The sequence below is a fragment of the Dioscorea cayenensis genome, chromosome 5 (genome assembly GCF_009730915.1).
Source record: "Dioscorea cayenensis subsp. rotundata cultivar TDr96_F1 chromosome 5, TDr96_F1_v2_PseudoChromosome.rev07_lg8_w22 25.fasta, whole genome shotgun sequence".
Lineage (NCBI taxonomy): Eukaryota > Viridiplantae > Streptophyta > Magnoliopsida > Dioscoreales > Dioscoreaceae > Dioscorea > Dioscorea cayenensis.
Genome location: NC_052475.1, coordinates 27,772,232 through 27,792,571, shown reverse-complemented (window position 1 = coordinate 27,792,571; position 20,340 = coordinate 27,772,232). Strand labels below are relative to the sequence as shown.

The 20,340-nt window shown below is 37.3% G+C and overlaps 4 protein-coding genes across 9 annotated transcripts; 2 read left to right on the top strand and 2 right to left on the bottom strand.

The window, feature by feature from the left end:
* The first annotated feature begins 601 nt into the window (after positions 1 to 601).
* LOC120261266 (heparan-alpha-glucosaminide N-acetyltransferase) lies at positions 602 to 6,653 on the top strand. Of its 5 annotated transcripts, none has more exons than XM_039269080.1 (12): positions 602 to 982; positions 3,837 to 3,974; positions 4,082 to 4,163; positions 4,310 to 4,386; positions 4,638 to 4,744; positions 4,885 to 4,996; positions 5,192 to 5,400; positions 5,490 to 5,556; positions 5,643 to 5,721; positions 5,806 to 5,897; positions 5,982 to 6,125; positions 6,268 to 6,653. In XM_039269080.1, exons 1-12 carry the CDS (start codon positions 767 to 769, stop codon positions 6,292 to 6,294), a joined length of 1,350 nt encoding a protein of 449 aa, XP_039125014.1. In that variant the 5' UTR covers positions 602 to 766; the 3' UTR covers positions 6,295 to 6,653. The 5 variants fall into 5 exon arrangements, with proteins under 5 accessions (XP_039125014.1, XP_039125017.1, XP_039125018.1 ...); XM_039269083.1 differs by lacking the exon at positions 602 to 982 and adding an exon at positions 1,465 to 1,652; XM_039269084.1 differs by lacking the exon at positions 602 to 982 and adding an exon at positions 2,664 to 2,744.
* On the bottom strand, positions 6,647 to 12,511 carry LOC120261265 (acetyl-coenzyme A synthetase, chloroplastic/glyoxysomal). The gene is made up of 18 exons (XM_039269079.1): positions 12,146 to 12,511; positions 11,617 to 11,760; positions 11,379 to 11,534; positions 11,167 to 11,289; positions 10,914 to 11,082; positions 9,999 to 10,081; positions 9,666 to 9,767; positions 9,491 to 9,579; positions 9,281 to 9,371; positions 9,037 to 9,150; positions 8,618 to 8,694; positions 8,452 to 8,530; positions 8,273 to 8,341; positions 7,934 to 8,109; positions 7,703 to 7,759; positions 7,489 to 7,579; positions 7,316 to 7,414; positions 6,647 to 7,146 (listed from the first exon to the last, which is right to left on the bottom strand). Exons 1-18 carry the CDS (start codon positions 12,494 to 12,496, stop codon positions 6,961 to 6,963), a joined length of 2,256 nt encoding a protein of 751 aa, XP_039125013.1. The 5' UTR covers positions 12,497 to 12,511; the 3' UTR covers positions 6,647 to 6,960.
* A 1,672-nt stretch (positions 12,512 to 14,183) lies between these two features.
* LOC120261267 (desiccation-related protein PCC13-62) lies at positions 14,184 to 16,350 on the top strand. 2 transcript variants are annotated; one of them, XM_039269086.1, is made up of 4 exons: positions 14,184 to 14,647; positions 14,780 to 15,361; positions 15,470 to 15,695; positions 15,927 to 16,350. In XM_039269086.1, exons 2-4 carry the CDS (start codon positions 15,060 to 15,062, stop codon positions 16,305 to 16,307), a joined length of 909 nt encoding a protein of 302 aa, XP_039125020.1. In that variant the 5' UTR covers positions 14,184 to 14,647; positions 14,780 to 15,059; the 3' UTR covers positions 16,308 to 16,350. The 2 variants fall into 2 exon arrangements, with proteins under 2 accessions (XP_039125020.1, XP_039125019.1); XM_039269085.1 differs by having other exon boundaries at positions 14,184 to 14,676.
* Positions 16,351 to 17,197: 847 nt separating this feature from the next.
* LOC120261269 (basic transcription factor 3-like) lies at positions 17,198 to 19,924 on the bottom strand. Its single transcript, XM_039269087.1, has 6 exons — positions 19,781 to 19,924; positions 18,853 to 18,920; positions 18,362 to 18,510; positions 18,203 to 18,259; positions 17,900 to 17,938; positions 17,198 to 17,620 (listed from the first exon to the last, which is right to left on the bottom strand). The coding sequence occupies exons 2-6, from the start codon at positions 18,918 to 18,920 to the stop codon at positions 17,457 to 17,459; spliced, it is 477 nt and encodes a 158-aa protein (XP_039125021.1). The 5' UTR covers positions 19,781 to 19,924; the 3' UTR covers positions 17,198 to 17,456.
* Positions 19,925 to 20,340: the final 416 nt, after the last annotated feature.

Sequence of the window (20,340 nt, the reverse complement as noted above, 5' to 3'; positions counted from 1 at the left end):
TGAAAAAACCGTAATTTGTTTAACAACCAATTCAAATAAACAAACTAAATTTAATATATATCTATATCAATATATATTAAATTTGCATTCTTATGCAAATAATAATAATAAAAATTATGAATATATCTCACACTAAAAAATTATCCTTAACAATTCAATTAAAAGCTTTATTTTTATTTTCCATATTCATCTAAAATTACCTTTTTATAGAAAGAATATCCACATTAATAAAAATTTCACTGTTTTAAAAATATCCTCCAATTATTATTGTTATGTTTTTTCTAAACCGCACCAGCTACTGTCCCTTAGAACTCTTATCAATCCAAAAAGTTTAGATAAGTTTAAATGATTTAGTCCCCAGGCTAAAATAACAAGTGTAACTAATAAAAAGAAAGAGAATATTATTATCAGCACCAAAAATCATACAACGAAATACGAATTTCCAAAACTTATAATACGTGACGTGGGCCCATAAAAATAAGGTTCGGCCCGCCCGTATATAAAGGGGGGGCCGGGTTGTGTTGCAGTTACGGATCCGAGCAATCGAGAGAAAAGAAAACAGAGGGCCTCTTTCGAAGCCTTCTCGTCCCTCCCAAAACCCCACCCTCCCTCCCCCGAACCCTCAATGCCGTCGAGATCCGTGGCACTCTCCTACTGATCTCGGATCCGGCGGCAGGGTCTCTCATCCATCCTTCATCTCCCTTCCTTTCCCTCCCTCTCTCGCCCTCTCAAACCATCCATATTGTTCGTTTCCTAGTTCCAGACAATGGGCATGTACGAGTTGATCAAGGGCGATGATCAGAGCGCCGTCGCAGCCGATCCCAACAATGATCACCAGGCCATCGATATCGATGAAGGCCACGCCAAGCCCGGCGACACCAAACCGCTCAAGTCTCTGCCGCCGGCTGCCATCCTCCTCCCTCCATCAACCCAATCTAAACGACTCGTCTCGCTTGATGTTTTCCGTGGCCTCACCGTCGCGGTGAGTTTTCTTTTTTAATCGCATTATCCGTTTTTTCTTCTTCGATTTCATCTGCTATTTTGTTTCTTCTCTGATTAGATTAAAAATTAATGGAAAAATTTTTTTATCGCCGTCCTTTTGCGGAACAGACTCATCACTCTGTTTAGATTCCACGTATTTTCACGCTGGACCGATAAATTCGCCAGGAATTACTGTTGCCTGATTCGTTTGAGTTCCTAATCCCGAGATTTATCTTCCTTTTAAATTCAAAGGGCACACACTCTTAAATTTAGATAAGCGAGCATTGAAAACCATTCCTTTCGAATGAATGCTCTGTCGCCAAGTGCGATCCCAATCTCTGATTTTGATTTTGATTTTCATTTTGATTCTCATTCTATGAATAGAAATAAATTTCACATCGTCTGGCACTCTTTCATTCTCTTCACCACGTACAGGACTTTTTATAACTGAGAATGCCCATGTCTTTCTCCTTAATTTCGAGCATGCCACTTGCTTGTACCCACACAACGCTTCGCGTTTAGGGCCTCTGGTTTGGTTCGGGTGTCGTTCAAGCCTTCTTTTCTATATGACCAATAGGGCGCTTGTGATCTGATCACCTACCTGCCATCCTAACTCTTTGAAAGTGACTACCCAGTTTCGGGCTTGTTCCAGATTGCGTTCTTTATGGGCTGTATGTTGATTGTATCCTTTATTGTCATCTGCTCTTCTGGTGGTACTTTAGATTTAGAGATTTTATTATTTTCTTTGACAAGTTTTTAGCTTTTCTGGTGCCAGTTCTCAATTAAACCCATTTATTGCAATTAATGCATGTGTACCTGATTTATTAGTACTATGGTTGCCAATGACTTTGGACTTTGTCAAGTCGATGGCCCATCTTCGTTTCACCTGATCCTTCAGTACTAACCATCTTCCAACTTGAATACATACATGTATGGTTTTTTACTCGGCCTATGTGATTATAGATGACCCATATGTCAAACTAGATAGACCTTTTTTTATTTTATAATCAATTATATAAAAAGATTCTTAATATTTAAATATGGAATTTATTCTACCCTTTACGTTTAATGAAATTAAAAAAAAAAACGAAAGAAGGTGGGTTTTTTATTATTATTTTATTATTATTATTTATTTATGAAACATTGGCATAGCGATCGAGTTTGATTTGTATTTAAATTCATTTTCCGGTTCTGATTGAAGGAATTCATCTTATCTGTGCTCCACTCGTTTAGGTCGAAGAGAAAGATAGAATAGTATATATATATATATATATGCCGTCCTGTCCTTGTTTTATAGATCTAAAACTTATAAAGGGTAATATTATTAAAAAAAAAATAGATTTTCTCAGGAAGATTTGTAATAATATAATATGATAGGAAAAAAGGTAATATTATAATATTACCAAAAGGCTTGTAGCCTAGCGGTACTCCGGGTTCCCTCGTTGGAGGAGATGCGAGTTTGATTCCCCCTGACCGCGCTCCCCAGTTTCAAGAGGGTGAGGACGTTGTGGTAATTCCTTTGCCCGCGTACACCTGAGAGTTGGCGCTTGTCGCTCTACCTCAAAAAAAAATAATAATAATAAATAATATTATAATATTATAATATTATATAATAGAAAGCAGTTCTCACAAAGGAAGGCTGAGGTTGAGCTGAGCATATAGATTCTTCGAGTGCCTTACAAGTTTATCATCTTCTTTTGCTTGAGTTAGTGTACTTGGTCTTTTATATTTTTGGATGGCGGAGAAGCGAGAACAAGACTCAAGTTAGGATGCCAACCTCTCCTTTTTTTCAGCTTTTTGTTGGATAGGAATAGTATAAGAGAGTTGTTGAGGCGCAGGTTTGCTGTGGATATGATACTTTCTTTCTAATAGGACGGGGCATGCTTGCTTGCTTGATTGATTTCTGTGAATTCATAAGGTTCTTGCCTTCCTGACAATGTTTCCTTTCCTTGCCTTTACCTCAAAGAGCTGGAAGTAAGCCAGACGGCATGTTGTTAATGAAAGTAGTGCGTTACCAACCAGCATCAACTACAGCCGCACTTCCTTTACCTGCCCATTACTCTAGTGGAATACACAAATGGAATTCATGTGTTCGGTCCTTTGGAGTGCCCCATTTGGTGGAACTTTTCTATTTTTCTTGTTTGTTTTTTAAAGGATGTTCCTGAAGTGGATTCATCTGAAAACAGTTGCAGTTGCATAGTTGCGGCCTATACATGGCTGAAACCAACCTGTTTAAACAGCAAAGATAGGTGGAAAGCGTTTGGTACTGGTCTTTATTAATTTTAAAAGTGATCCGCTTATATTATTTTAGACTCGTGGAAACCGCAGACTTGGTTTTTTTAATTGTGGATTACATATCGCCAGGTACTTTTGTGATGCGGCCCATGTTCTTAGCTAAGCTAACTTAATATGATTCATCTGCGCAGGTTGATTGGGTACTCCAATCTTGCGAGTTGTTCTATTAAATATAATACAAGTTGGCAGCAATTTTTTTTTTTAAACAGATAAACCACTTAATTATATTAGGATCTTTTTTCTCTTCTGTTTGTCCTTTTGGTGTAAGCTAAACTATTCTGTTGATACAAGTAGTTATTTTCTTCATAAAAATAAATAAATGATAAAATTTATTAATAAAAAAATAATATAAAATAAATTGAGAAATATAATAAGACATTAGGATAAGAAAATAAATAAAGTGGGATAGATCATTAGTAGTGATCGGTGTCCCTACTAGCTAATATTTTGCATATCATGAATATTTTTATTATTATTTTTTTATTGTGTGTGCGAATTTCTCTAATTCAGGAAGAAAAAGACACATTTAGTTTGTTTCATTGTATGCTTCTCTCTTACAGCTCATGATCCTGGTTGATGATGCTGGTAGTGTTTTTCCTGCAATCAACCATTCACCATGGAATGGGTTGACACTCGCGGATTTCGTTATGCCCTTCTTCTTATTTATAGTTGGTGTTGCTCTTGGACTAGCATACAAGGTAACAGCTGCAACTTTGGACATTTTTAGAGATATATGCACTGTATAAATGGTCATGAAATTGAACGAGGAAGGCAGAGATTTAATTACAACTTAACATGATTACAGAGAGTGCCAAATAGAGTTGTTGCAACAAGAAAGGCTATACTCCGGGCTCTGAAGTTGTGCCTTTTAGGCCTTGTTCTCCAAGGTGCTTGTGTTTTACCCCGTTTCTTTCGTGGAATATAATTACATCATTTTTTTTTCTGAGAACTCTCGTTGAATACTGTAAATTATGAAGCAATAATTTACTTTGTTTAATGTTGTTGTAACTCTCTAATTGTGACCTTAATCCAGGTGGTTACTTCCACGGTATTCACAATTTGACTTATGGAGTGGACATTGCATATATTCGGTGGATGGGTATACTACAGGTTGCTTCACGCTTTGATAATTCCTTGTCATTGGGACATAATTACCACCAGCTCTATAACTTATATAAGTGCACTTTTTTTCTAGAATTCTTACTGGTTACCCACATATTAACAAGAATCACTTAAATCGTGGGATAAGAGGACTAAAAAGAAAGAATCTAGTCAGGTCAATAACCAGACATCTAGTCAAACAGGGGTCATTCCACTGAATCATCTTTTTCTTGACTGCGGTATTTTGCATGTTTGTCCAGAGAATTGCATTAGCCTATTTATTGGCGGCAGTATCTGAGATATGGCTCAGAAGTGATGATGCAGTTGATTCCGGATATTCCCTGCTGACAAGATACCGCTTTCAGCTGTAAGTTGAATTGCATTGACTTGTGGAATTTCTCTGATTTCAGTTGCAAGTTTAGCTCTGTGTACCTTGACTACCACTTTTAAAGTTTTGTAGCTGTGCTTCTGTTTTCATGATCTGCTTAATTGCTTTCTATTTATCAGGTTGGTAGGCTTGGCTCTCACAATCTTCTACACAATCCTCTTGTATGGTCTGTATGTCCCTGATTGGGAGTACCAGATCCAGGGGGAGAGTTCTGCTCTAAAAACTTTTTCAGTAAGTTTGTTTTGACACAATTTTTCTGACCGGATTGCATCTGTATTGCATGTACACTGTTGTGTAGACTCTTTGTTTATCTTCCTAAGAGGAAAATGAGTTTAAGAATGTGGTCACTTGAAAATGGAATTCCTGTTGCCATATTTGGCTGGCTTTTGTCCAAGAAACAGGATTGACGGTAGTTTTCACCTTCAGGTTAAATGTGGAGTTAGAGGTGATACAGGACCTGGTTGCAATGCTGTTGGCATGATTGATCGCAAGATTATGGGCATTCAACACTTGTACAGACGGCCGGTATACGAACGGACGCAGGAGTGTAGCATAAACTCCCCGGAAAATGGTCCACTTCCACCTGATGCTCCCTCATGGTGTCAAGCCCCTTTTGATCCTGAAGGACTCCTAAGGTTTCCATTTTTACACTCTTCGGAATTGGATATTTATGAACTTCCAGGTTTTGTTCCCCAGAGTGACATAACCATTGTTGGCATTGCAGTTCTGTGATGGCTATTGTTACTTGCCTGATAGGGTTGCAGTTTGGTCACGTTATTGTGCATTTCAAGGTGCTCATTGTGTGTGTGCGCGTGTGCAAGTGTTCTTGAGGAAATTCCAAACTTGAAGACTTACAGTGTTTTTCTTGAATTTACAGGACCATTGGGATAGAATCTTTCACTGGCTGATTTCTTCATTCAGTCTGTTAGCTTTGGCCTTTGCACTTGATTTTTTTGGTATTAGCAAATCTCTTGGTCTCTACTTAACTTGATTCTGCACTTTTTGGTTTAAGTTTCTAATTTCCCCTTCTGTAATTGCAGGAGTACATATGAATAAGCCCCTATACTCACTAAGCTACACCTGTGTGACTGCTGGTGTAGCTGGGCTTCTTTTTGCAGGAATTTATCTTCTGGTGTGGTTACTAAAAAACACTTCTCTTGCCAGTTTCATCATATGTTCATCGACTAATGATCGTTTCCTGATGCTCTGTTTCTAGGTGGATGTTTATGGTTTCAGACGACCAACCTATGTAATGGAATGGATGGGAATGCATGCTCTTAGTATATATATCCTAATAGCCTGCAATATATTGCCAATACTTATCCAAGGTTTCTACTATAAAGATCCTCAAAACAATCTTGTGAGTTCCCCATCCTTGCCAGATTAATCAAACAAAACATCATTATGATCCTTTCTGTGTCTCCATTTCCTTATGATTACTTTGCATTTTATGCTACCAAACTGACCAGCTATCTCTCCGTTTCCCTTCGCATTCTTAACAGCTTGCAGCCATTGGGATTGCATCTTAAGAATTTGAAGTAGCAGGAACATCCAGCTGATGATCACAATTTATCTACAGCCTTCAATTTCATGAGGAATTGGGATTCTTGGGAGGCTGGAGACCCTGTGCTTCATTTTTGTACATGCCCAGGGCAGTGGAAGTTTACGTTGCTTCTTTTGCTGCTTGTATCTTATGCAAGCTTGTAATAGTTACTATAAACCCATGTAAAGAATGGCACATGCAGATAGGATGTGCCTAAATGCAGCCCATTTCCACTATCTTCATATCTATAAAATATCCACCTAGCAATTTAATGCACATCTGTAAAATATCAGAAGCTCTTGGCTTCCCACTTATGCCACCTATGAAATTAATGCATATTCTCAATGCAAGACCCTTTTTTATTTTATTAAGAAGAAACATAAACATTTGATTTTGCATTGCACCAACTCAATTATACATTCTTGCGGATGAAGAAAAAGAGTTGTATTGACACAGTTCTTAGAAACTGGTACCAAAAAGAAATAATAACAAGATGACACTATAAGGTCTTTCCAAAACAACTCAATTATGTGACTGAGGGGTAACACAGGGGGCATATTATTTGATATCATAATTGGCAATAATCGGGGTATATCCTCGCTTAAATATGGTGAAAATGGTGAAGCAATACATAACTCTTTTGATCTGAAGATTAACAATCACTGAGTGAAATTAGCTGGTCCACCACACCAGGGTCGGCAAGGGTACTTGTGTCCCCAAGTTCATCAAGTTGCCCAGATGCAATTTTTCTTAGGATCCTCCTCATGATCTTTCCACTTCTAGTTTTCGGAAGTCCAGGTGCCCAATGAATTTTGTCTGGAGCAGCGAATGCGCCAATCTGCCCATACACATGTTCAACATTTTAAGTGATTGCTAATGGATGTGATCATCAGACTGAAAACTAAAGCTGTTAAATTGATGACTCCTTTTAAAATTTAATTTATACTGTATGTTCTATAGCCTAGAATGATTTATGAACACAAGAAAGATTCACAAACGAAAAAAACCTGATTTCGGACGGTTAGTATGAGACTTTTGCGGAGTTCTTCACTATAAGAAACGCCTTCAATCAAAGTGACAAAAGCATATATTCCTTGTCCTTTAACCTGATACCAAGCAAATTTATTATGAATAAAATAAGCAATAATATGATGGATAGGATGACAGTGAGCAGGTTTACCTCATGCTCGACAGCAACCACAGCAGCTTCAGCACACTGGGGATGAGAGACTAAAGCAGACTCTACCTCTGCAGTGCCAATGCGATGTCCGCTGCAAAATAAATAAGATGCAACTTCATACAAAGCCAAGATGGTCTCATTATTTACATTTACAATTGAAGAAAATGATGTGTTACTAAGTTTAAAGTTGTCAAAATATAAGTGAAATCCACACCTGACATTGATAACATCGTCAACTCTTCCAGTGAGCCAATGGTAACCATCCTTATCCCTGCAGCATCAGAATGGTAAATTTATCACACAGTCCAATATAAATCAAAGGGAAACATCATTGTCCCATTAACAAAAGCACTGTTAGAGAAAAAAAGACCATAAACAACCAGGGTGAAGGTTCAACATTGAGCGAAGACATTGATGCCTCAATATTAGAAATTTGGAACAATACCTGCTGCAGCCATCACCAGTGAAGTAATAACCAGCAAATGGCTTGAAGTATGTTGTCTCATATCTTTCATGATCACCATAGAGAGTTCGGAAAGCCCCGGGCCATGAATTTTTTATACAAAGATACCCACTGCATTCACCTTCAATCTCATTCCCTTTCTCGTCAACTATAACTGGCTGTGATATTCCATAAGAAATATTACAAAGTGAAAAACAGGAAGCCGGAGAAAAAACAAAGAAAAATAATAATAACCTACACCACAACCAAGAACTATGCAGCCTCTCGTCATCCACTTTCATAATAGACAGAAAAAAAAAGGAGTTCTGACAGTCTGAATACCTGGACTCCAAAGAATGGAAATGTGGCCGAACCAGGCTTCTGTGGCCAAGCACCAGGTAAAGGAGTAATCTAAAATACGCAAGGATCATAAAAGTGAGAAGACCAGGAAGGGCACTAAACAGTAAATAGTGTATGTTGCTCAAACTCAAAGAATAAGAAATAAGGAGAATTAACCATACCATGAAACCTCCTGTCTCAGTTTGCCACCAAGTATCTGATATTGGGCAACGAGATTCTCCAACAACATTAAAGAACCATCTGTGATGTATGCAAACCATGTTACAGGTTGCCCATGACAAATGCTGCTGACATGCACAATAATTTGGAATAAGAGAATGTGTGTACCTCCATGCACTGGGATTGATGGGCTCCCCCACACTACCAAGAACTCGAAGTGATTTACGAGAATAGTGAGTAACAAACTGCACAAAAAGATTATTACAGATCAATAGGGATATAAACAAAAGTTAAATTCCGACATAAGGATTCCACTTACAAAGACAAAGACAAAGAAATACAGAGGTAGCACAAGTAGAAAAGCAACACGAAGAGGTGCCTCCAGAGTATTTTGTGATCATTGTATATCTTAAAGACTTGAGAAGAGTTTAAACAAAAATTAAAACAGTTCACATTTTAGTTGCTGTGAGAAGTTAGGTGTACCGAGGATTAAGCTCAAAATGAGTAAAGTTTGAGAGGGCCAAGATAATGCAATAGGAGACACTCTATAATGCAGTATGTATGCACAGTGTTGAGACATATCTCACCTTGCTACTTTCACGCATGAGAGAGCGCACAAGAGTTGGTGCAGTGTAGAATATTGTCACCTTGTACTTATCAACAATGTCCCAGCATCGGCCAGCATCTGGATAATTTGGAGCCTGCAACATGGCACAATTAACAAGAACTCTTTCAAACATTGTGGAACATGGAACGAGGGAAAAAAAAAGAGGAATCTTTTGTGTTCCAAAATAACTGGTTTAATTATGTCCAATTGAAACTTTAACTTACCCCTTCAAAAACAACAACAGTAGCTCCATTTAGAAGAGGTCCATAACTAACATAGCTGTGCCCAGTAATCCAACCACAGTCAGCAGTGCACCTGAGGTTAGAAAGACGCAATATGTTTAAAGTCTTAACAATTAGAAAAATATTTTTCCAGGTTATGAATCCAAGTATACGTTCAACAACAGTTATAAGCCAAAAGAATAATCAGCATACCAGTAAACATCAGAAGGTTTATAATCAAATGCATATTTAAATGTTGTTGCAGTATATACCATGTACCCGCCGGTTGTATGCAAAACACCCTACATATGAAGTGCGAAAATTAAAAATGTCAATCCAAAAGCAAGAAGCATGTTCAATAGGTATTGAGAAAAATCAAGAAAATCACCTTTGGCTTTCCAGTGCTGCCGCTAGTGTACAATAGAAACAAAGGATCTTCTGCATCGACCCATTCCACTGGACATTCAGTAGGAAATGTTGGGACAACATCCTGAAATACAATTGCAAAAATTTATAGGAAAGTACAACCAGAATTATAAATCTTTGCAATTAAAAGATGCCAATGAGTGCAAACAACCACAGACTAGTTCCTGCATTGAACAATAGAGAAGTTTTTCCTCCCCTACTTGACAGATTTTGGTACAAAGTCATGCAATTCGTTGACAAGAGACTTGATTCAGGTGCTAGTGGGCATAAAAGCAAAGGAAACCAAGGCACCAACCTGCCACCAAACATCTCTTCCATCCTGCCATTTTGTTGCTTCTCTTTTCATGGCTGATGGGTTTTCATAAGTCAAACACAGTCCTATTCAGGAAAAAGGATTAGATATAAGTGGCAAGGAACAAGGTAACAAGATATGTTAAAATTAATGTAACAAACAAAAAGATATAAAGAAAGAGAAAGTCATCGGCGAAATTCAGAGAGAGAGAAAAAAAAAAAAAGGTACCCACAGGATAGCTGGTCTTCTTAACAAGTGCATAGAACAAAATAGAAAACTGCATGAATTAAATGCATTGAAATTGATGAACATAAACAGGACGCAACCTAATTTCTTTTTGATACCATAGATATAGGCTAGATCATTTTAAGCAGTTGTGGTTGTGTTAGTATCAAGCTTTCCTAAAAGTGTTTGGTAGGGTATGACAATATGTTTCAAAAAGGTGTCTTAACAAACTCCTCACAATGTAGAAGTCTGAGCTCAAAAATCCTACAAGCCACCATATATTATAAATTTAAAATATTAATTAAGGTACTCACAAGAAAAGGTTTGCTACCAAAATAAACATTGTCCAGATAGACCACTTGCAAGCATAAAGCCACCAAATATAAATTTTATCACCATGCCAATCTTCTTTTTTTCTTTTTGCGAAAAAGTGGATAAACCATACAAACGAAAGTAAAAAGTAACAAATACAGGGGTCCAAGATAACCACTGGAAGTGATATCAAGCAGAGGAGAGAAGAAATAACAAAAAGCAACAAATTACTGGGTTTCGCTTGCATCAACATCTTTGCAACAATTCCTTTTCTTGGATAAGTTAAGCGACCCTTCAAACCAAGATAAATTTAAAAGCTATGATACAATTTGGAGTAGTGAGAAAATTACCAGGTTAAATTACAGGATGAGTTAAACATACCTACAGGAACTTCATTCTTGGTAGATTCAATCAAAGCATTGTCTACTATATCTTTCAGGTTGATAGTTTTGGGACCTCTCCGCACAGCATTGCATGTGATCACTAATTTTGGTTTGCAATCCACAATTCTTTGGGCGAGTGACTCAGCAGAAAAGCCAGCAAACACAACCTAGACAAAGAGCATGGGTAATTCAGCATTTGAGAATTAATTTCAGATAAACCAAAAAAGCAATTAAATATACAAAAAGAGTACCGAGTGCACAGCCCCAATACGTGCGCATGCAAGCATAGCAATTGGCAACTCCATCAACATAGGCAAATAAATAACTACTGCATCTCCCTTTCTAACACCAACACTCTTCAAATAATTGGCAAGCTGTCATAAGAACATCATTCAGCAAGAACTTATCAATGCCACCACAAGTAATCAAAGGCTACTTATATAAGAAGTGGACAATCCTATACCTGGCAAACTTTCTCTAGAAGTTCTTTGTAAGTCAACTGACCATCCTGGGCCAGTTCGTTACCCTCCCAATAGATAGCAACCTTATCACCGAGGCCTGCTTTGATGTTTCTATCCAGTGCATTGTAGCATATGTTTGTGGAAGCTCCTTTGAACCACTGCAAAGTGCAAACAAACATTTGAAAGCTGCTTTCCAATCAATGAAGATAGAGGCATTGTTACACTTCATTAAAATCCAACCTCAATCCTAACAGCTCCTTTCCTGTAATCAAGATTCTCTGAGAAAACCTCAGAGCCCCAAGTCTCATTCCAGTAAAACTGAGACGCAATCTCCGACCAGAACCCAGCAGGATCCTGAATTGACTTGCTGTACATCTCTAGATACTGGCAAACATAGAAATTCATAGATCACCATGCTATTCACAAAAACTAGCAACAAAAATCACCATAATCAAAATTCCCATTAGAAAAAAAAAAGAGAGAGAAGAAAATCAACAGAAAAGCATTGGTAACAAATCAGACAACAGAAAAAAGAAAAAAAAAATCAAAACTAAAGTCAAAATTTGATTAAAAAAAAAAAAGTTAGAATCTTTGTTGCACGTGATCATTAAGGTACAAAAGCAAGTTAAAAACTCGACAATGGAGCGACGATCTATACGATGATTGAAAAAAGACGATCAACATGAACAAAAACTAACAAAAATTCTAACTTTGTTTTTCTCAAAAGGGAAAAAGCAAATAAAACTTCAATCTTTTCCAGAAAAATCACCTGCTGCGGCGAAGAAACGAGGGCCTGGCGGGAGAAATCCTCGCTGGGGACAACAAGATCATCCTCCTCCGAAGCAAGGGCCTCGCCAAGGACAACAGCGTTGAGACGCGGGATCTTGCCGGCACCGGACGGCAGTTCCTTCATTGACTCCACATGACGCAAGTGATCTGAACCAGCGATGTTCATCTTCCTCTCAGATCCCATACTTCCCATCCAACAACGCCGAACTCGAATCAAAGAAGAAAAAGAAAGAAAAAACGAAGGGCGTGGTCTTGGTCTTGAAGGAACGGTGGTGATGGAGCGAGGATGAATCGCAGATGGGCTTAAATACGAATCAGCGACCCGGGCCATCCTACTAATTTTCTTGTTGAAGTTTGGAAAAATAAATAAGGCATAATTATTTATATGCTGAACTATTCATCACTTGCTTTTATTAAAAATCTGATTCTTTAATATCTTGTTTGATTGGTTGATGCATTGGCGAACCAGGATGGTGGCTGGAAAAAAAAAAAAAGGGTTAAATGACGTGGATTTATTTAGAGTCCTAATTGCGGATTTGGTGCGCAGTTGACTAAGGCCATGTGATGTAGTCTAAATCACCCGCCTTGAGGATTCAGTAGTGTTAATTTGTATGAAGATGATGGGATGGATGGTGAGAGATGGATATTTTTAGTGTCACTTTAGTCAGGCGAAGGGAGAGAAGGGTTGTTTGTGGAGGATGTGGTGGTGCAATGTCTGGATTTGATGTGTTTTGTTTGACTGTCATTGTCTTGTGACTTTCTTATGTGATTCGAGATTTGGATCCAAGGATTATGCTGAACCAATTGACACTTGGCTGCATCCGGTATGCTCTCTGCTCTTTGGCTATTGGTTTGTTGCTATAGCCCATGACCTTTTTAAATCTTTGGATACAATTCAATTTTTTGTTTTCTCTATAAAAGTTATTTTTGTATATATATATATATATATATATTTGCTAGTGATATTATAAATAAACAAATATATACCAATGAACTCATCTAATTTTTTTTCACATGATGTGCTCGGATTTGAGTTGAATGCACCACGGATTTTTATCTTGTGCACAAGAGACTCACTGTACTACTTTTACAAGAGACCATATTTATTATGCTTAAGACAAGATTTAAATACATATTCTCCACATAAAAACTAATGTACTTTACCTTTTTATCATTAGTTGGCAACTCATATGCTGCTCTGACCAGTAGACTACCACTTAAATTTACTCAAGTTTTTATTTGGTCATGGACGAATTATTATAAAATAATAAATTTAAGAGTGTAATTCATGGCGATCATGAGTCTCTGTCTAGTGAAATAAATGGATGTCCCCATTTGAAGCATATATGCTGCTCTTTTGTGTTGCCATTTTAAGGTACAATATACTGATCCATGAAGTGACTGGTGCGCCAACAAGTGTTTGAATGACTCCTCAAGAATGAAATATTGACTTCGTCCAGCAACGTAAGGATGTGGGCCATGTGGCATGCTAAGCCACTCTGTCCAACTACTTGATTAGCAAAATACTTTATTTTTAGACTCGGCGGGAACGGTGGGCAGATAAACGCTTTAAGCATAAAATATATATATATATATTTATTTATCTCAATGGGCAAGGGTTGCGTTGTGACTGGGAGACTAATTGGTTATACTAATTAATCAAGGCGTGAAACTCAAAGATTCAATGGGTTTAGAAAGGGAATAAAATAATATTTGTAAGCAATCAGAGGATAACTTTGATTAGAAGAAATTGTGATCACAACTAACAAGGCATAGTCAGACAGAATTTTGCTTTCATTTATGCATTTGGATTTGGCATATTGCTTAACAATCAATCACGCTGCACGCATGTGCTAACTATATAAAATACCTAAGAACATATTAATGAACTGACGAATGACACACTGTTATGACTCATCGGGATTGGTATTTTCTAATGAGAAATGATCCCAAGGCAGGAAGGCAAGAGATTATAAGAGAAAAAGCTAGGGCTATGATGGGGAAAAAGGAAGAAAGAAGAAGGATCTTTGGGCCTAGTTGGTTCTCCGGCGATCTTCTCCGGTGCTCCGGTGGAGGGAAGAAATTCCCACTTACTTTACATATTTCAGTTCATATTAAGTAGATCTATAGCTGTATGAGTTTATTTTCATCATTTGGTGAATGTATGGAGTTTTTCCCTTAATTTGTTGTTGCTTTGAGACTTGAGTGAGATTTGATCATGGATGCTAGATTTGGTTATTTGAGTGGAAATTCTGGTGATTGAAATATCAATTCAGATGAGATTTAGGTTTTGGAGACATTAATCTCAGTATTGAGTTCCTGTTATAAAGATTCACTGATATAAGTTCAATAATTCATAACAAACACCACTCAAATAATTGATTTGGGCTTTCAATTTTAGGTCCATAACTTCTGGGCCAAACTTCGCAATTTAGAAGACTCCATCAGATTGCACCACGAGATGGCCACCTTCACATGACCTGTATAATAAGATATACTTCAAATGTCCATGTATAAGATTTTTTTTAAAAAAAAAAAAAATCTATTGTTATTTTAAATTTGTTTATATTTATTAATTTGAATGTTTGTATTGTATTTTTCTTAATGATGGCAGATGGCTTAGCCGCTGGCAGGGTTGACCGAACTGATCCGGTGTGCTCATTTAAGATAAAGATGAAATTCATGGATGCCAGTGCTCACATACATGCTCACAATGGCTGACTTCTTTTATGATGACCTGCATGTCTCCCTTCGTGCCAAGTTGATAAACTCTAACTCTGCCACGTACCCATGCAGCCAAGTTTGCCGGACCTCAAGCTGCCTTTTATAAAGGCACTATGTAACCATGGAACATATGAGAGGAAATTAGAGAAAGAGAGGTCCTTAAGATTACAATGACTGCTAACTTTCCTTTCAGTCTCTTTACATCTCTGCTACTCCTCTTTTGTACTGCCTCTCCCTTCAGGCACAGGACACTCTCTAAATCAGATGTTGATCTTATTGAGTTCCCCTTGAACTTAGAGTACTTTGAAGCTGAGTTTTTTCTCTGGGGTGCACTAGGCCATGGGTTGGACACAGTGGCACCCAACCTAACCTTAGGTGGCCCTCCACCCATTGGGGCTCAGCAAGCAAGACTCAACCCATTCGTTAAGGACATCATAACCCAGTTCGGTTATCAAGAAGTTGGACATCTGAGGTTCAGTTGCACGTCTATGTAGTTTTGTGCTTATGTATATATATAAATATATAAATGGTGGGGCTTCTAATTGACTAGATTGTGTGTATGGTTATGGTGGTTTTGCAGGGCAATCAAGAGCACTGTGAAGGGGTTCCCAAGGCCATTGTTGGATTTAAGCTCTAAAACCTTCGCCAAGGTTATGGATAGCGCCTTGAATCTCACTTTGGAGCCACCTTTTGATCCATATGCTAATGAACTTAATTTTCTCATTGCCTCTTATCTCATCCCTTATGTTGGCCTCACTGGTTATGTTGGCGCCAACCCTTTGCTCACCAACCCCCACGCCAAAAGGGTATGTGTGTCCATATACATATACATACATATATATATATATATACACAACAATCATGATCTAAATTCCTACACAAATATCTGATGTTTATAAGTATTCACGTCAGATACTGCATAGATGATATATATACATATAAAGTCATTTTAGTATAAGTTACTGGAAGATAACAGTAACAAACTCTGTTTAGCAAGTTAGTATATGTAACATATATAATTATGGGCATGCTTGCAGCTTGTTGCTGGGTTGCTGGGAGTGGAGTCGGCGCAGGACGCAGTGATTCGAACACTGCTCTATGAGCGTGCAACAAACTCTGTGCACCCTTATAATATTACTGTGGCTGACTTCACAAGCAGGATTTCAGAACTAAGGAACCAGTTGGGAGGGTCTGGCATAAAGGATGAAGGTCTCATAGTACCACCTTACAGAGGAGCAGAAGGGTGGATTCAAGGCAATATAATTGCTGGGAATCGTTACTCCTTGTCCTACAAAAGGACCCCAACGGAGATATTGAGGATTATTTATGGGACTGGAAGTGCAGATAAACCTGGAGGTTTCTATCCCAAAGGTGCTGATGGACGTATTGCTAAGTCTTACTTGGGCAAACATATTTAGCTTTTTTCTTTTTTTTCTTTTTTTACTTGTAGTGAAAAATAACTATTATATATAAAGTGGATAAACCATAATTTATTAAAATCAAATAACTAATTATGTTAAGGAGTAGATGTAATAATTAATAAGAGGTCAAAGCACTGTAAGATAAAGGTTGTTGCTTTGTGATAAGAGAAGACTTCAGCTCTCTTGTCGTCTCTAGCTATAAACCCTGTCCATATCTTATCGTCTACGCGTACACGTGACTACGACTGTTGGAAATTGGAATACTAAAAGAAGATAAATGTTATAATATATAATGCAGCACAATTATTGATCCATTATATAAGCTTATCATTGGATTCCTTTTCTCCTCCTCTTTCTCTGAGAAAGTTGAGGTTTAGTTTGCATGGTAGTATGGACGTCTTTATATCGGAGGACTATGTGAAGAGGCGCCATGAGATGAAGAGAAAGGAGAAGAAGCTGGCTGAAGTCCAGGTGTACCAGAGAATGGATTCCATAAACTCAAGTAGCAGCACTCCAAGGAGCCCTGGTGAGAACTCCAAGAGTTTTTCTCCTTCTCCTTCTCCTTCTCCTTCTCCAGTGGTTAAAATCAAGTCTCAAGGGGAAAGAGCTAGTATTGTCCCTTCTTTTGATTCTATCTATCACTGCTTCACACCTTAACCATGTGCCAGAGTTTCCAATAATTGCCTACTCTTTGTATATTTTCAGCAGTCATAAATAGTTTTATTATCAATAATAACTCTATCTTTTAAAGTCCCTGGAATATTAATTCAGAGATTTTCTTTTAATATTTGGAGGAAGAAATAGGGGGGGAATGCGTGCGGCTGACTGCACATTGAACAACAGAGTAGGCGGCCAGTCATGCACAACAGATTATATTGATACATGTCTTATAAAATATAGCTCACAACCTTAGTATAACTTTACCACATAGAGGGGCATCAAATTGTTTGGCTAAGCATTAGATATAAAACAAGTCATAATAATTTAAGTCTGAAAACAAGATGGTGTTAGTGAGCGTAAGCTCACATAGCAGAGTTCAATGGAGTAAGCTACAGAAACACTCACGCTGACACAATTCCTTCACCCGTGGGAATGGATTGCACATGACCGAGAATTTAAAGATGGAAAAAAAAAAAGTTGTGATCTCTATGCAGTTTCCTTCTCATCGGCAGCTTGCTCGAAGTTCTCTCCTGGCACGAGTTGTGGAACATCATCATCATTGTCCTCCGGAGCAGTTGCAGCAGCACCACTGGGTGCCTGCTTCTGGAACTGCTCGGCGATTTTCCGCAGGTTGTCCAGGTTGTCAGGGCCTGAATAAAAGAATCAATCAATCCAAAAGATTATAAAGACCAGAAATGATGCCAAACTTTTACAAGATAGTGATAGGAATTCAAAAATTGGGAGTAAATGATAGCCAAACAAATGAAATAAACCTTCCAAGGTATCTGAAATTGCCGTCAACTAACAGTGTAATGCATACATAAAAAACAAGATGGATGCATCAGAGCATCAGATATCACCAATTCCATCATAGCAATATGCACACAGAAACGAGTAACACAAAGAAAGATTGAGCAAGAACAACAAACCCAGTTGGCTGATTATCCCGGGCAGCAGGTCCTGAAGATCTGTCACCAGGAAATTTCATGTATATTAGGTGCATTGATGTCATAGATGATTCGGAAGTGAACAGACAATAAAATGAAAAAAATTTCTTGATTACAAGACATTAAAGAAAATGTAGAATAGGTTTGAACGATTTCACATTAATATTTTTATTCCAACCCTCCACTTTCCTACATCATAATCTATGATTGAAGCTTATTTACAATCTTAACAAGCAGAGTCCAGCTCACTTATACAAGAGCAAGTAAAGGAATATGAAATAGTACTTTTTGTCTGAGGAGAACCGCTGACAACCCAAGTATTTGCTCCAATTGAAGCTTGCACTGAATACAACAAAAAACGTCAGATTGTATAAGTGAGATAAGATTAGTTTACCAGACCAATGTGGATAAAACATATATTTTCTGCTTGTGTAATGAATTTACCTTTGGGGTTAGTAAACTGAATGACAGTATCATCTTTGAAAATATTTACTTCTTCAATGGCAGGGATAGCATTTACCCCGACTCTTTTCAATGTACTCTGAAGCCTTTTATCATCAGTTGTCGCAGTCTTATGAACAGCCTTCTTCTTTCTAGTATACAAAAAACACATCAAATGAATATATGTATATATCTCATATAAGAATATTTGTGCATACATTCATCAAACAAGAAAACTTGTTTCATCTCATCAACACACATATTACTTTCTAACAAAATGAACAACTTGTTTCAGGAATTCTGAAACATGTCACAAAGTTAAAATCAAACATCATCCTCATCTTCTTCAAATTGAAGCCAAAAACACACTAAAAAGATTAAAATAAAATAAAATCAAAATTTCCTTCTTTTATATGAAATGGAATTTTATGCAGCTGAGATAATTTTTTTTTTCTTTTGGACATCAATATAGAATTAAAGAAACAATGAAGAACCTGCGCACACTCCCTTTGCCACCAGTACGAACTGCACCTGCCATTTTCATCAATTTATCCCTGTCCATCTGCATGAGTGAAAGATAGGGTGTCAAGCATTAGTTACATCATCATTGTAAGATACAAAATATAAGAGCTTGACTCCAGAGCTGAATCATCTATTCCATGTCTCAGGAAAAAAAAAATAACCTTCTGATTGAGATTGCATAACAATCAAAATTCGAGTGCATCATATACAAGATTGCAACAACATAAAATTTATCACAATGAATCAAAAATTAGGAATGCTGCAACTGTATTACAAACAAATAGATAATTAATCATAAGTGAATGACAAAGATTTCCAAATCTTATTCAAAGTCAAACAAGGCAAGAACTCTGCACGATCTTTAAAACCAGACCTCCATGCAGTAATTCTTTAATAGGATATCTAGCAAAAGGTAACTCCTACAACAATATGAATTTATCAACAAGCTATTGTTGAACAATCACAAGAAATCTTCCTAGACACATTATTCATGACACAACAAGTCAGAAAGCATACAGTTCAATTAGATAAGTAGTTGTTTAAAGAATAATAATTAGACAATAATATGATATCAGATAAAGCACCATCAAGGAGAAAAAAAAAAAAAATTCACAAGATTTCCATAAATTCAGACCTAAACCAAACAAGACAAGAAATCAGTTGACTAAACCACAAGAACATACTTCTCCAGCACTACAAGCGCAGAGAACCATCACAAAATCTCACCAGAATGCAACGCAAACAGAAACCGCAAACAAGAGAGTAAATTGAAAGATTAGAATCAACAGACAGACGGATAAAAATCCCAACTTTACAAGCTAAAAATCCATAATAATCCAAACAACAACAAATTCCAAAAAAAAAATCCTAAAACACTAAAAATTAGGAGGAAATAAGCACCTCTGAACGGATTCGAGGGAACAAGGATAGATTGATGGATTCGGGAGCTACGCCGCAACAGCGGAAACTCTTCTCCTTGCTCTCTAGTCTCCACTGCTTTATGTGCTGAAGCTAAGGAAATGGGATAGATAGATAGGATCTTGAATTACCAAACTAACCTCGATTCATTTCTTAATGACGAGTGCTGATCACGAGGCCTGCGGTGATATCTGACTATAAAAGCTCTAGTTTTTTTTTTCGAGGTCTCTGAAAAAGGTGAGACAGATGTGAGCTCTTCCCTGCTTTACCACTTCTTGTGGTTAGCTGTTTTTGTTTTTGATGTTGTTCTTGTTTTGTTTGTCCCACAGCTGTGTTGTGAGATTTTGTTGTAACTCTCTCCTTTCTCTTTAATTAATGTGATTTATCCACTTTTTCAAAAAAAAAAAAAGATGTGAGCTCTCTTCTGTGCTTCTAGACAGATGTTTGCAAGAAGAGATATTGAGTGCTTAATCCATAGATGCATTTGTGCATGTATATTTTGTATTGTTTTTTATTTCAAGGCTTTTCTGTTTCTTTTACTT

Coding starts and splice junctions, on each gene's coding strand:
- LOC120261267 (XM_039269086.1), top strand. CDS start 15,060: ATGACTGCTAACTTTCCTTTCAGTCTCTTTACATCTCTGCTACTCCTC. Junction 15,362..15,469: donor CAAGAAGTTGGACATCTGAG/GTTCAGTTGCAC, acceptor GTGGTTTTGCAG/GGCAATCAAGAGCACTGTGA. Junction 15,696..15,926: donor CCAACCCCCACGCCAAAAGG/GTATGTGTGTCC, acceptor GCATGCTTGCAG/CTTGTTGCTGGGTTGCTGGG.
- LOC120261266 (XM_039269080.1), top strand. CDS start 767: ATGGGCATGTACGAGTTGATCAAGGGCGATGATCAGAGCGCCGTCGCA. Junction 3,975..4,081: donor CTCTTGGACTAGCATACAAG/GTAACAGCTGCA, acceptor ACATGATTACAG/AGAGTGCCAAATAGAGTTGT. Junction 5,557..5,642: donor ACGTTATTGTGCATTTCAAG/GTGCTCATTGTG, acceptor TTGAATTTACAG/GACCATTGGGATAGAATCTT.
- LOC120261269 (XM_039269087.1), bottom strand. CDS start 18,920: ATGGACAGGGATAAATTGATGAAAATGGCAGGTGCAGTTCGTACTGGT. Junction 18,511..18,852: donor GGCAAAGGGAGTGTGCGCAG/GTTCTTCATTGT, acceptor TTTGTATACTAG/AAAGAAGAAGGCTGTTCATA. Junction 17,621..17,899: donor CGGGATAATCAGCCAACTGG/GTTTGTTGTTCT, acceptor TCTTTTATTCAG/GCCCTGACAACCTGGACAAC.
- LOC120261265 (XM_039269079.1), bottom strand. CDS start 12,496: ATGGCCCGGGTCGCTGATTCGTATTTAAGCCCATCTGCGATTCATCCT. Junction 11,535..11,616: donor AAGGAGCTGTTAGGATTGAG/GTTGGATTTTAA, acceptor TGCACTTTGCAG/TGGTTCAAAGGAGCTTCCAC. Junction 9,372..9,490: donor AAACCTTCTGATGTTTACTG/GTATGCTGATTA, acceptor TTCTAACCTCAG/GTGCACTGCTGACTGTGGTT.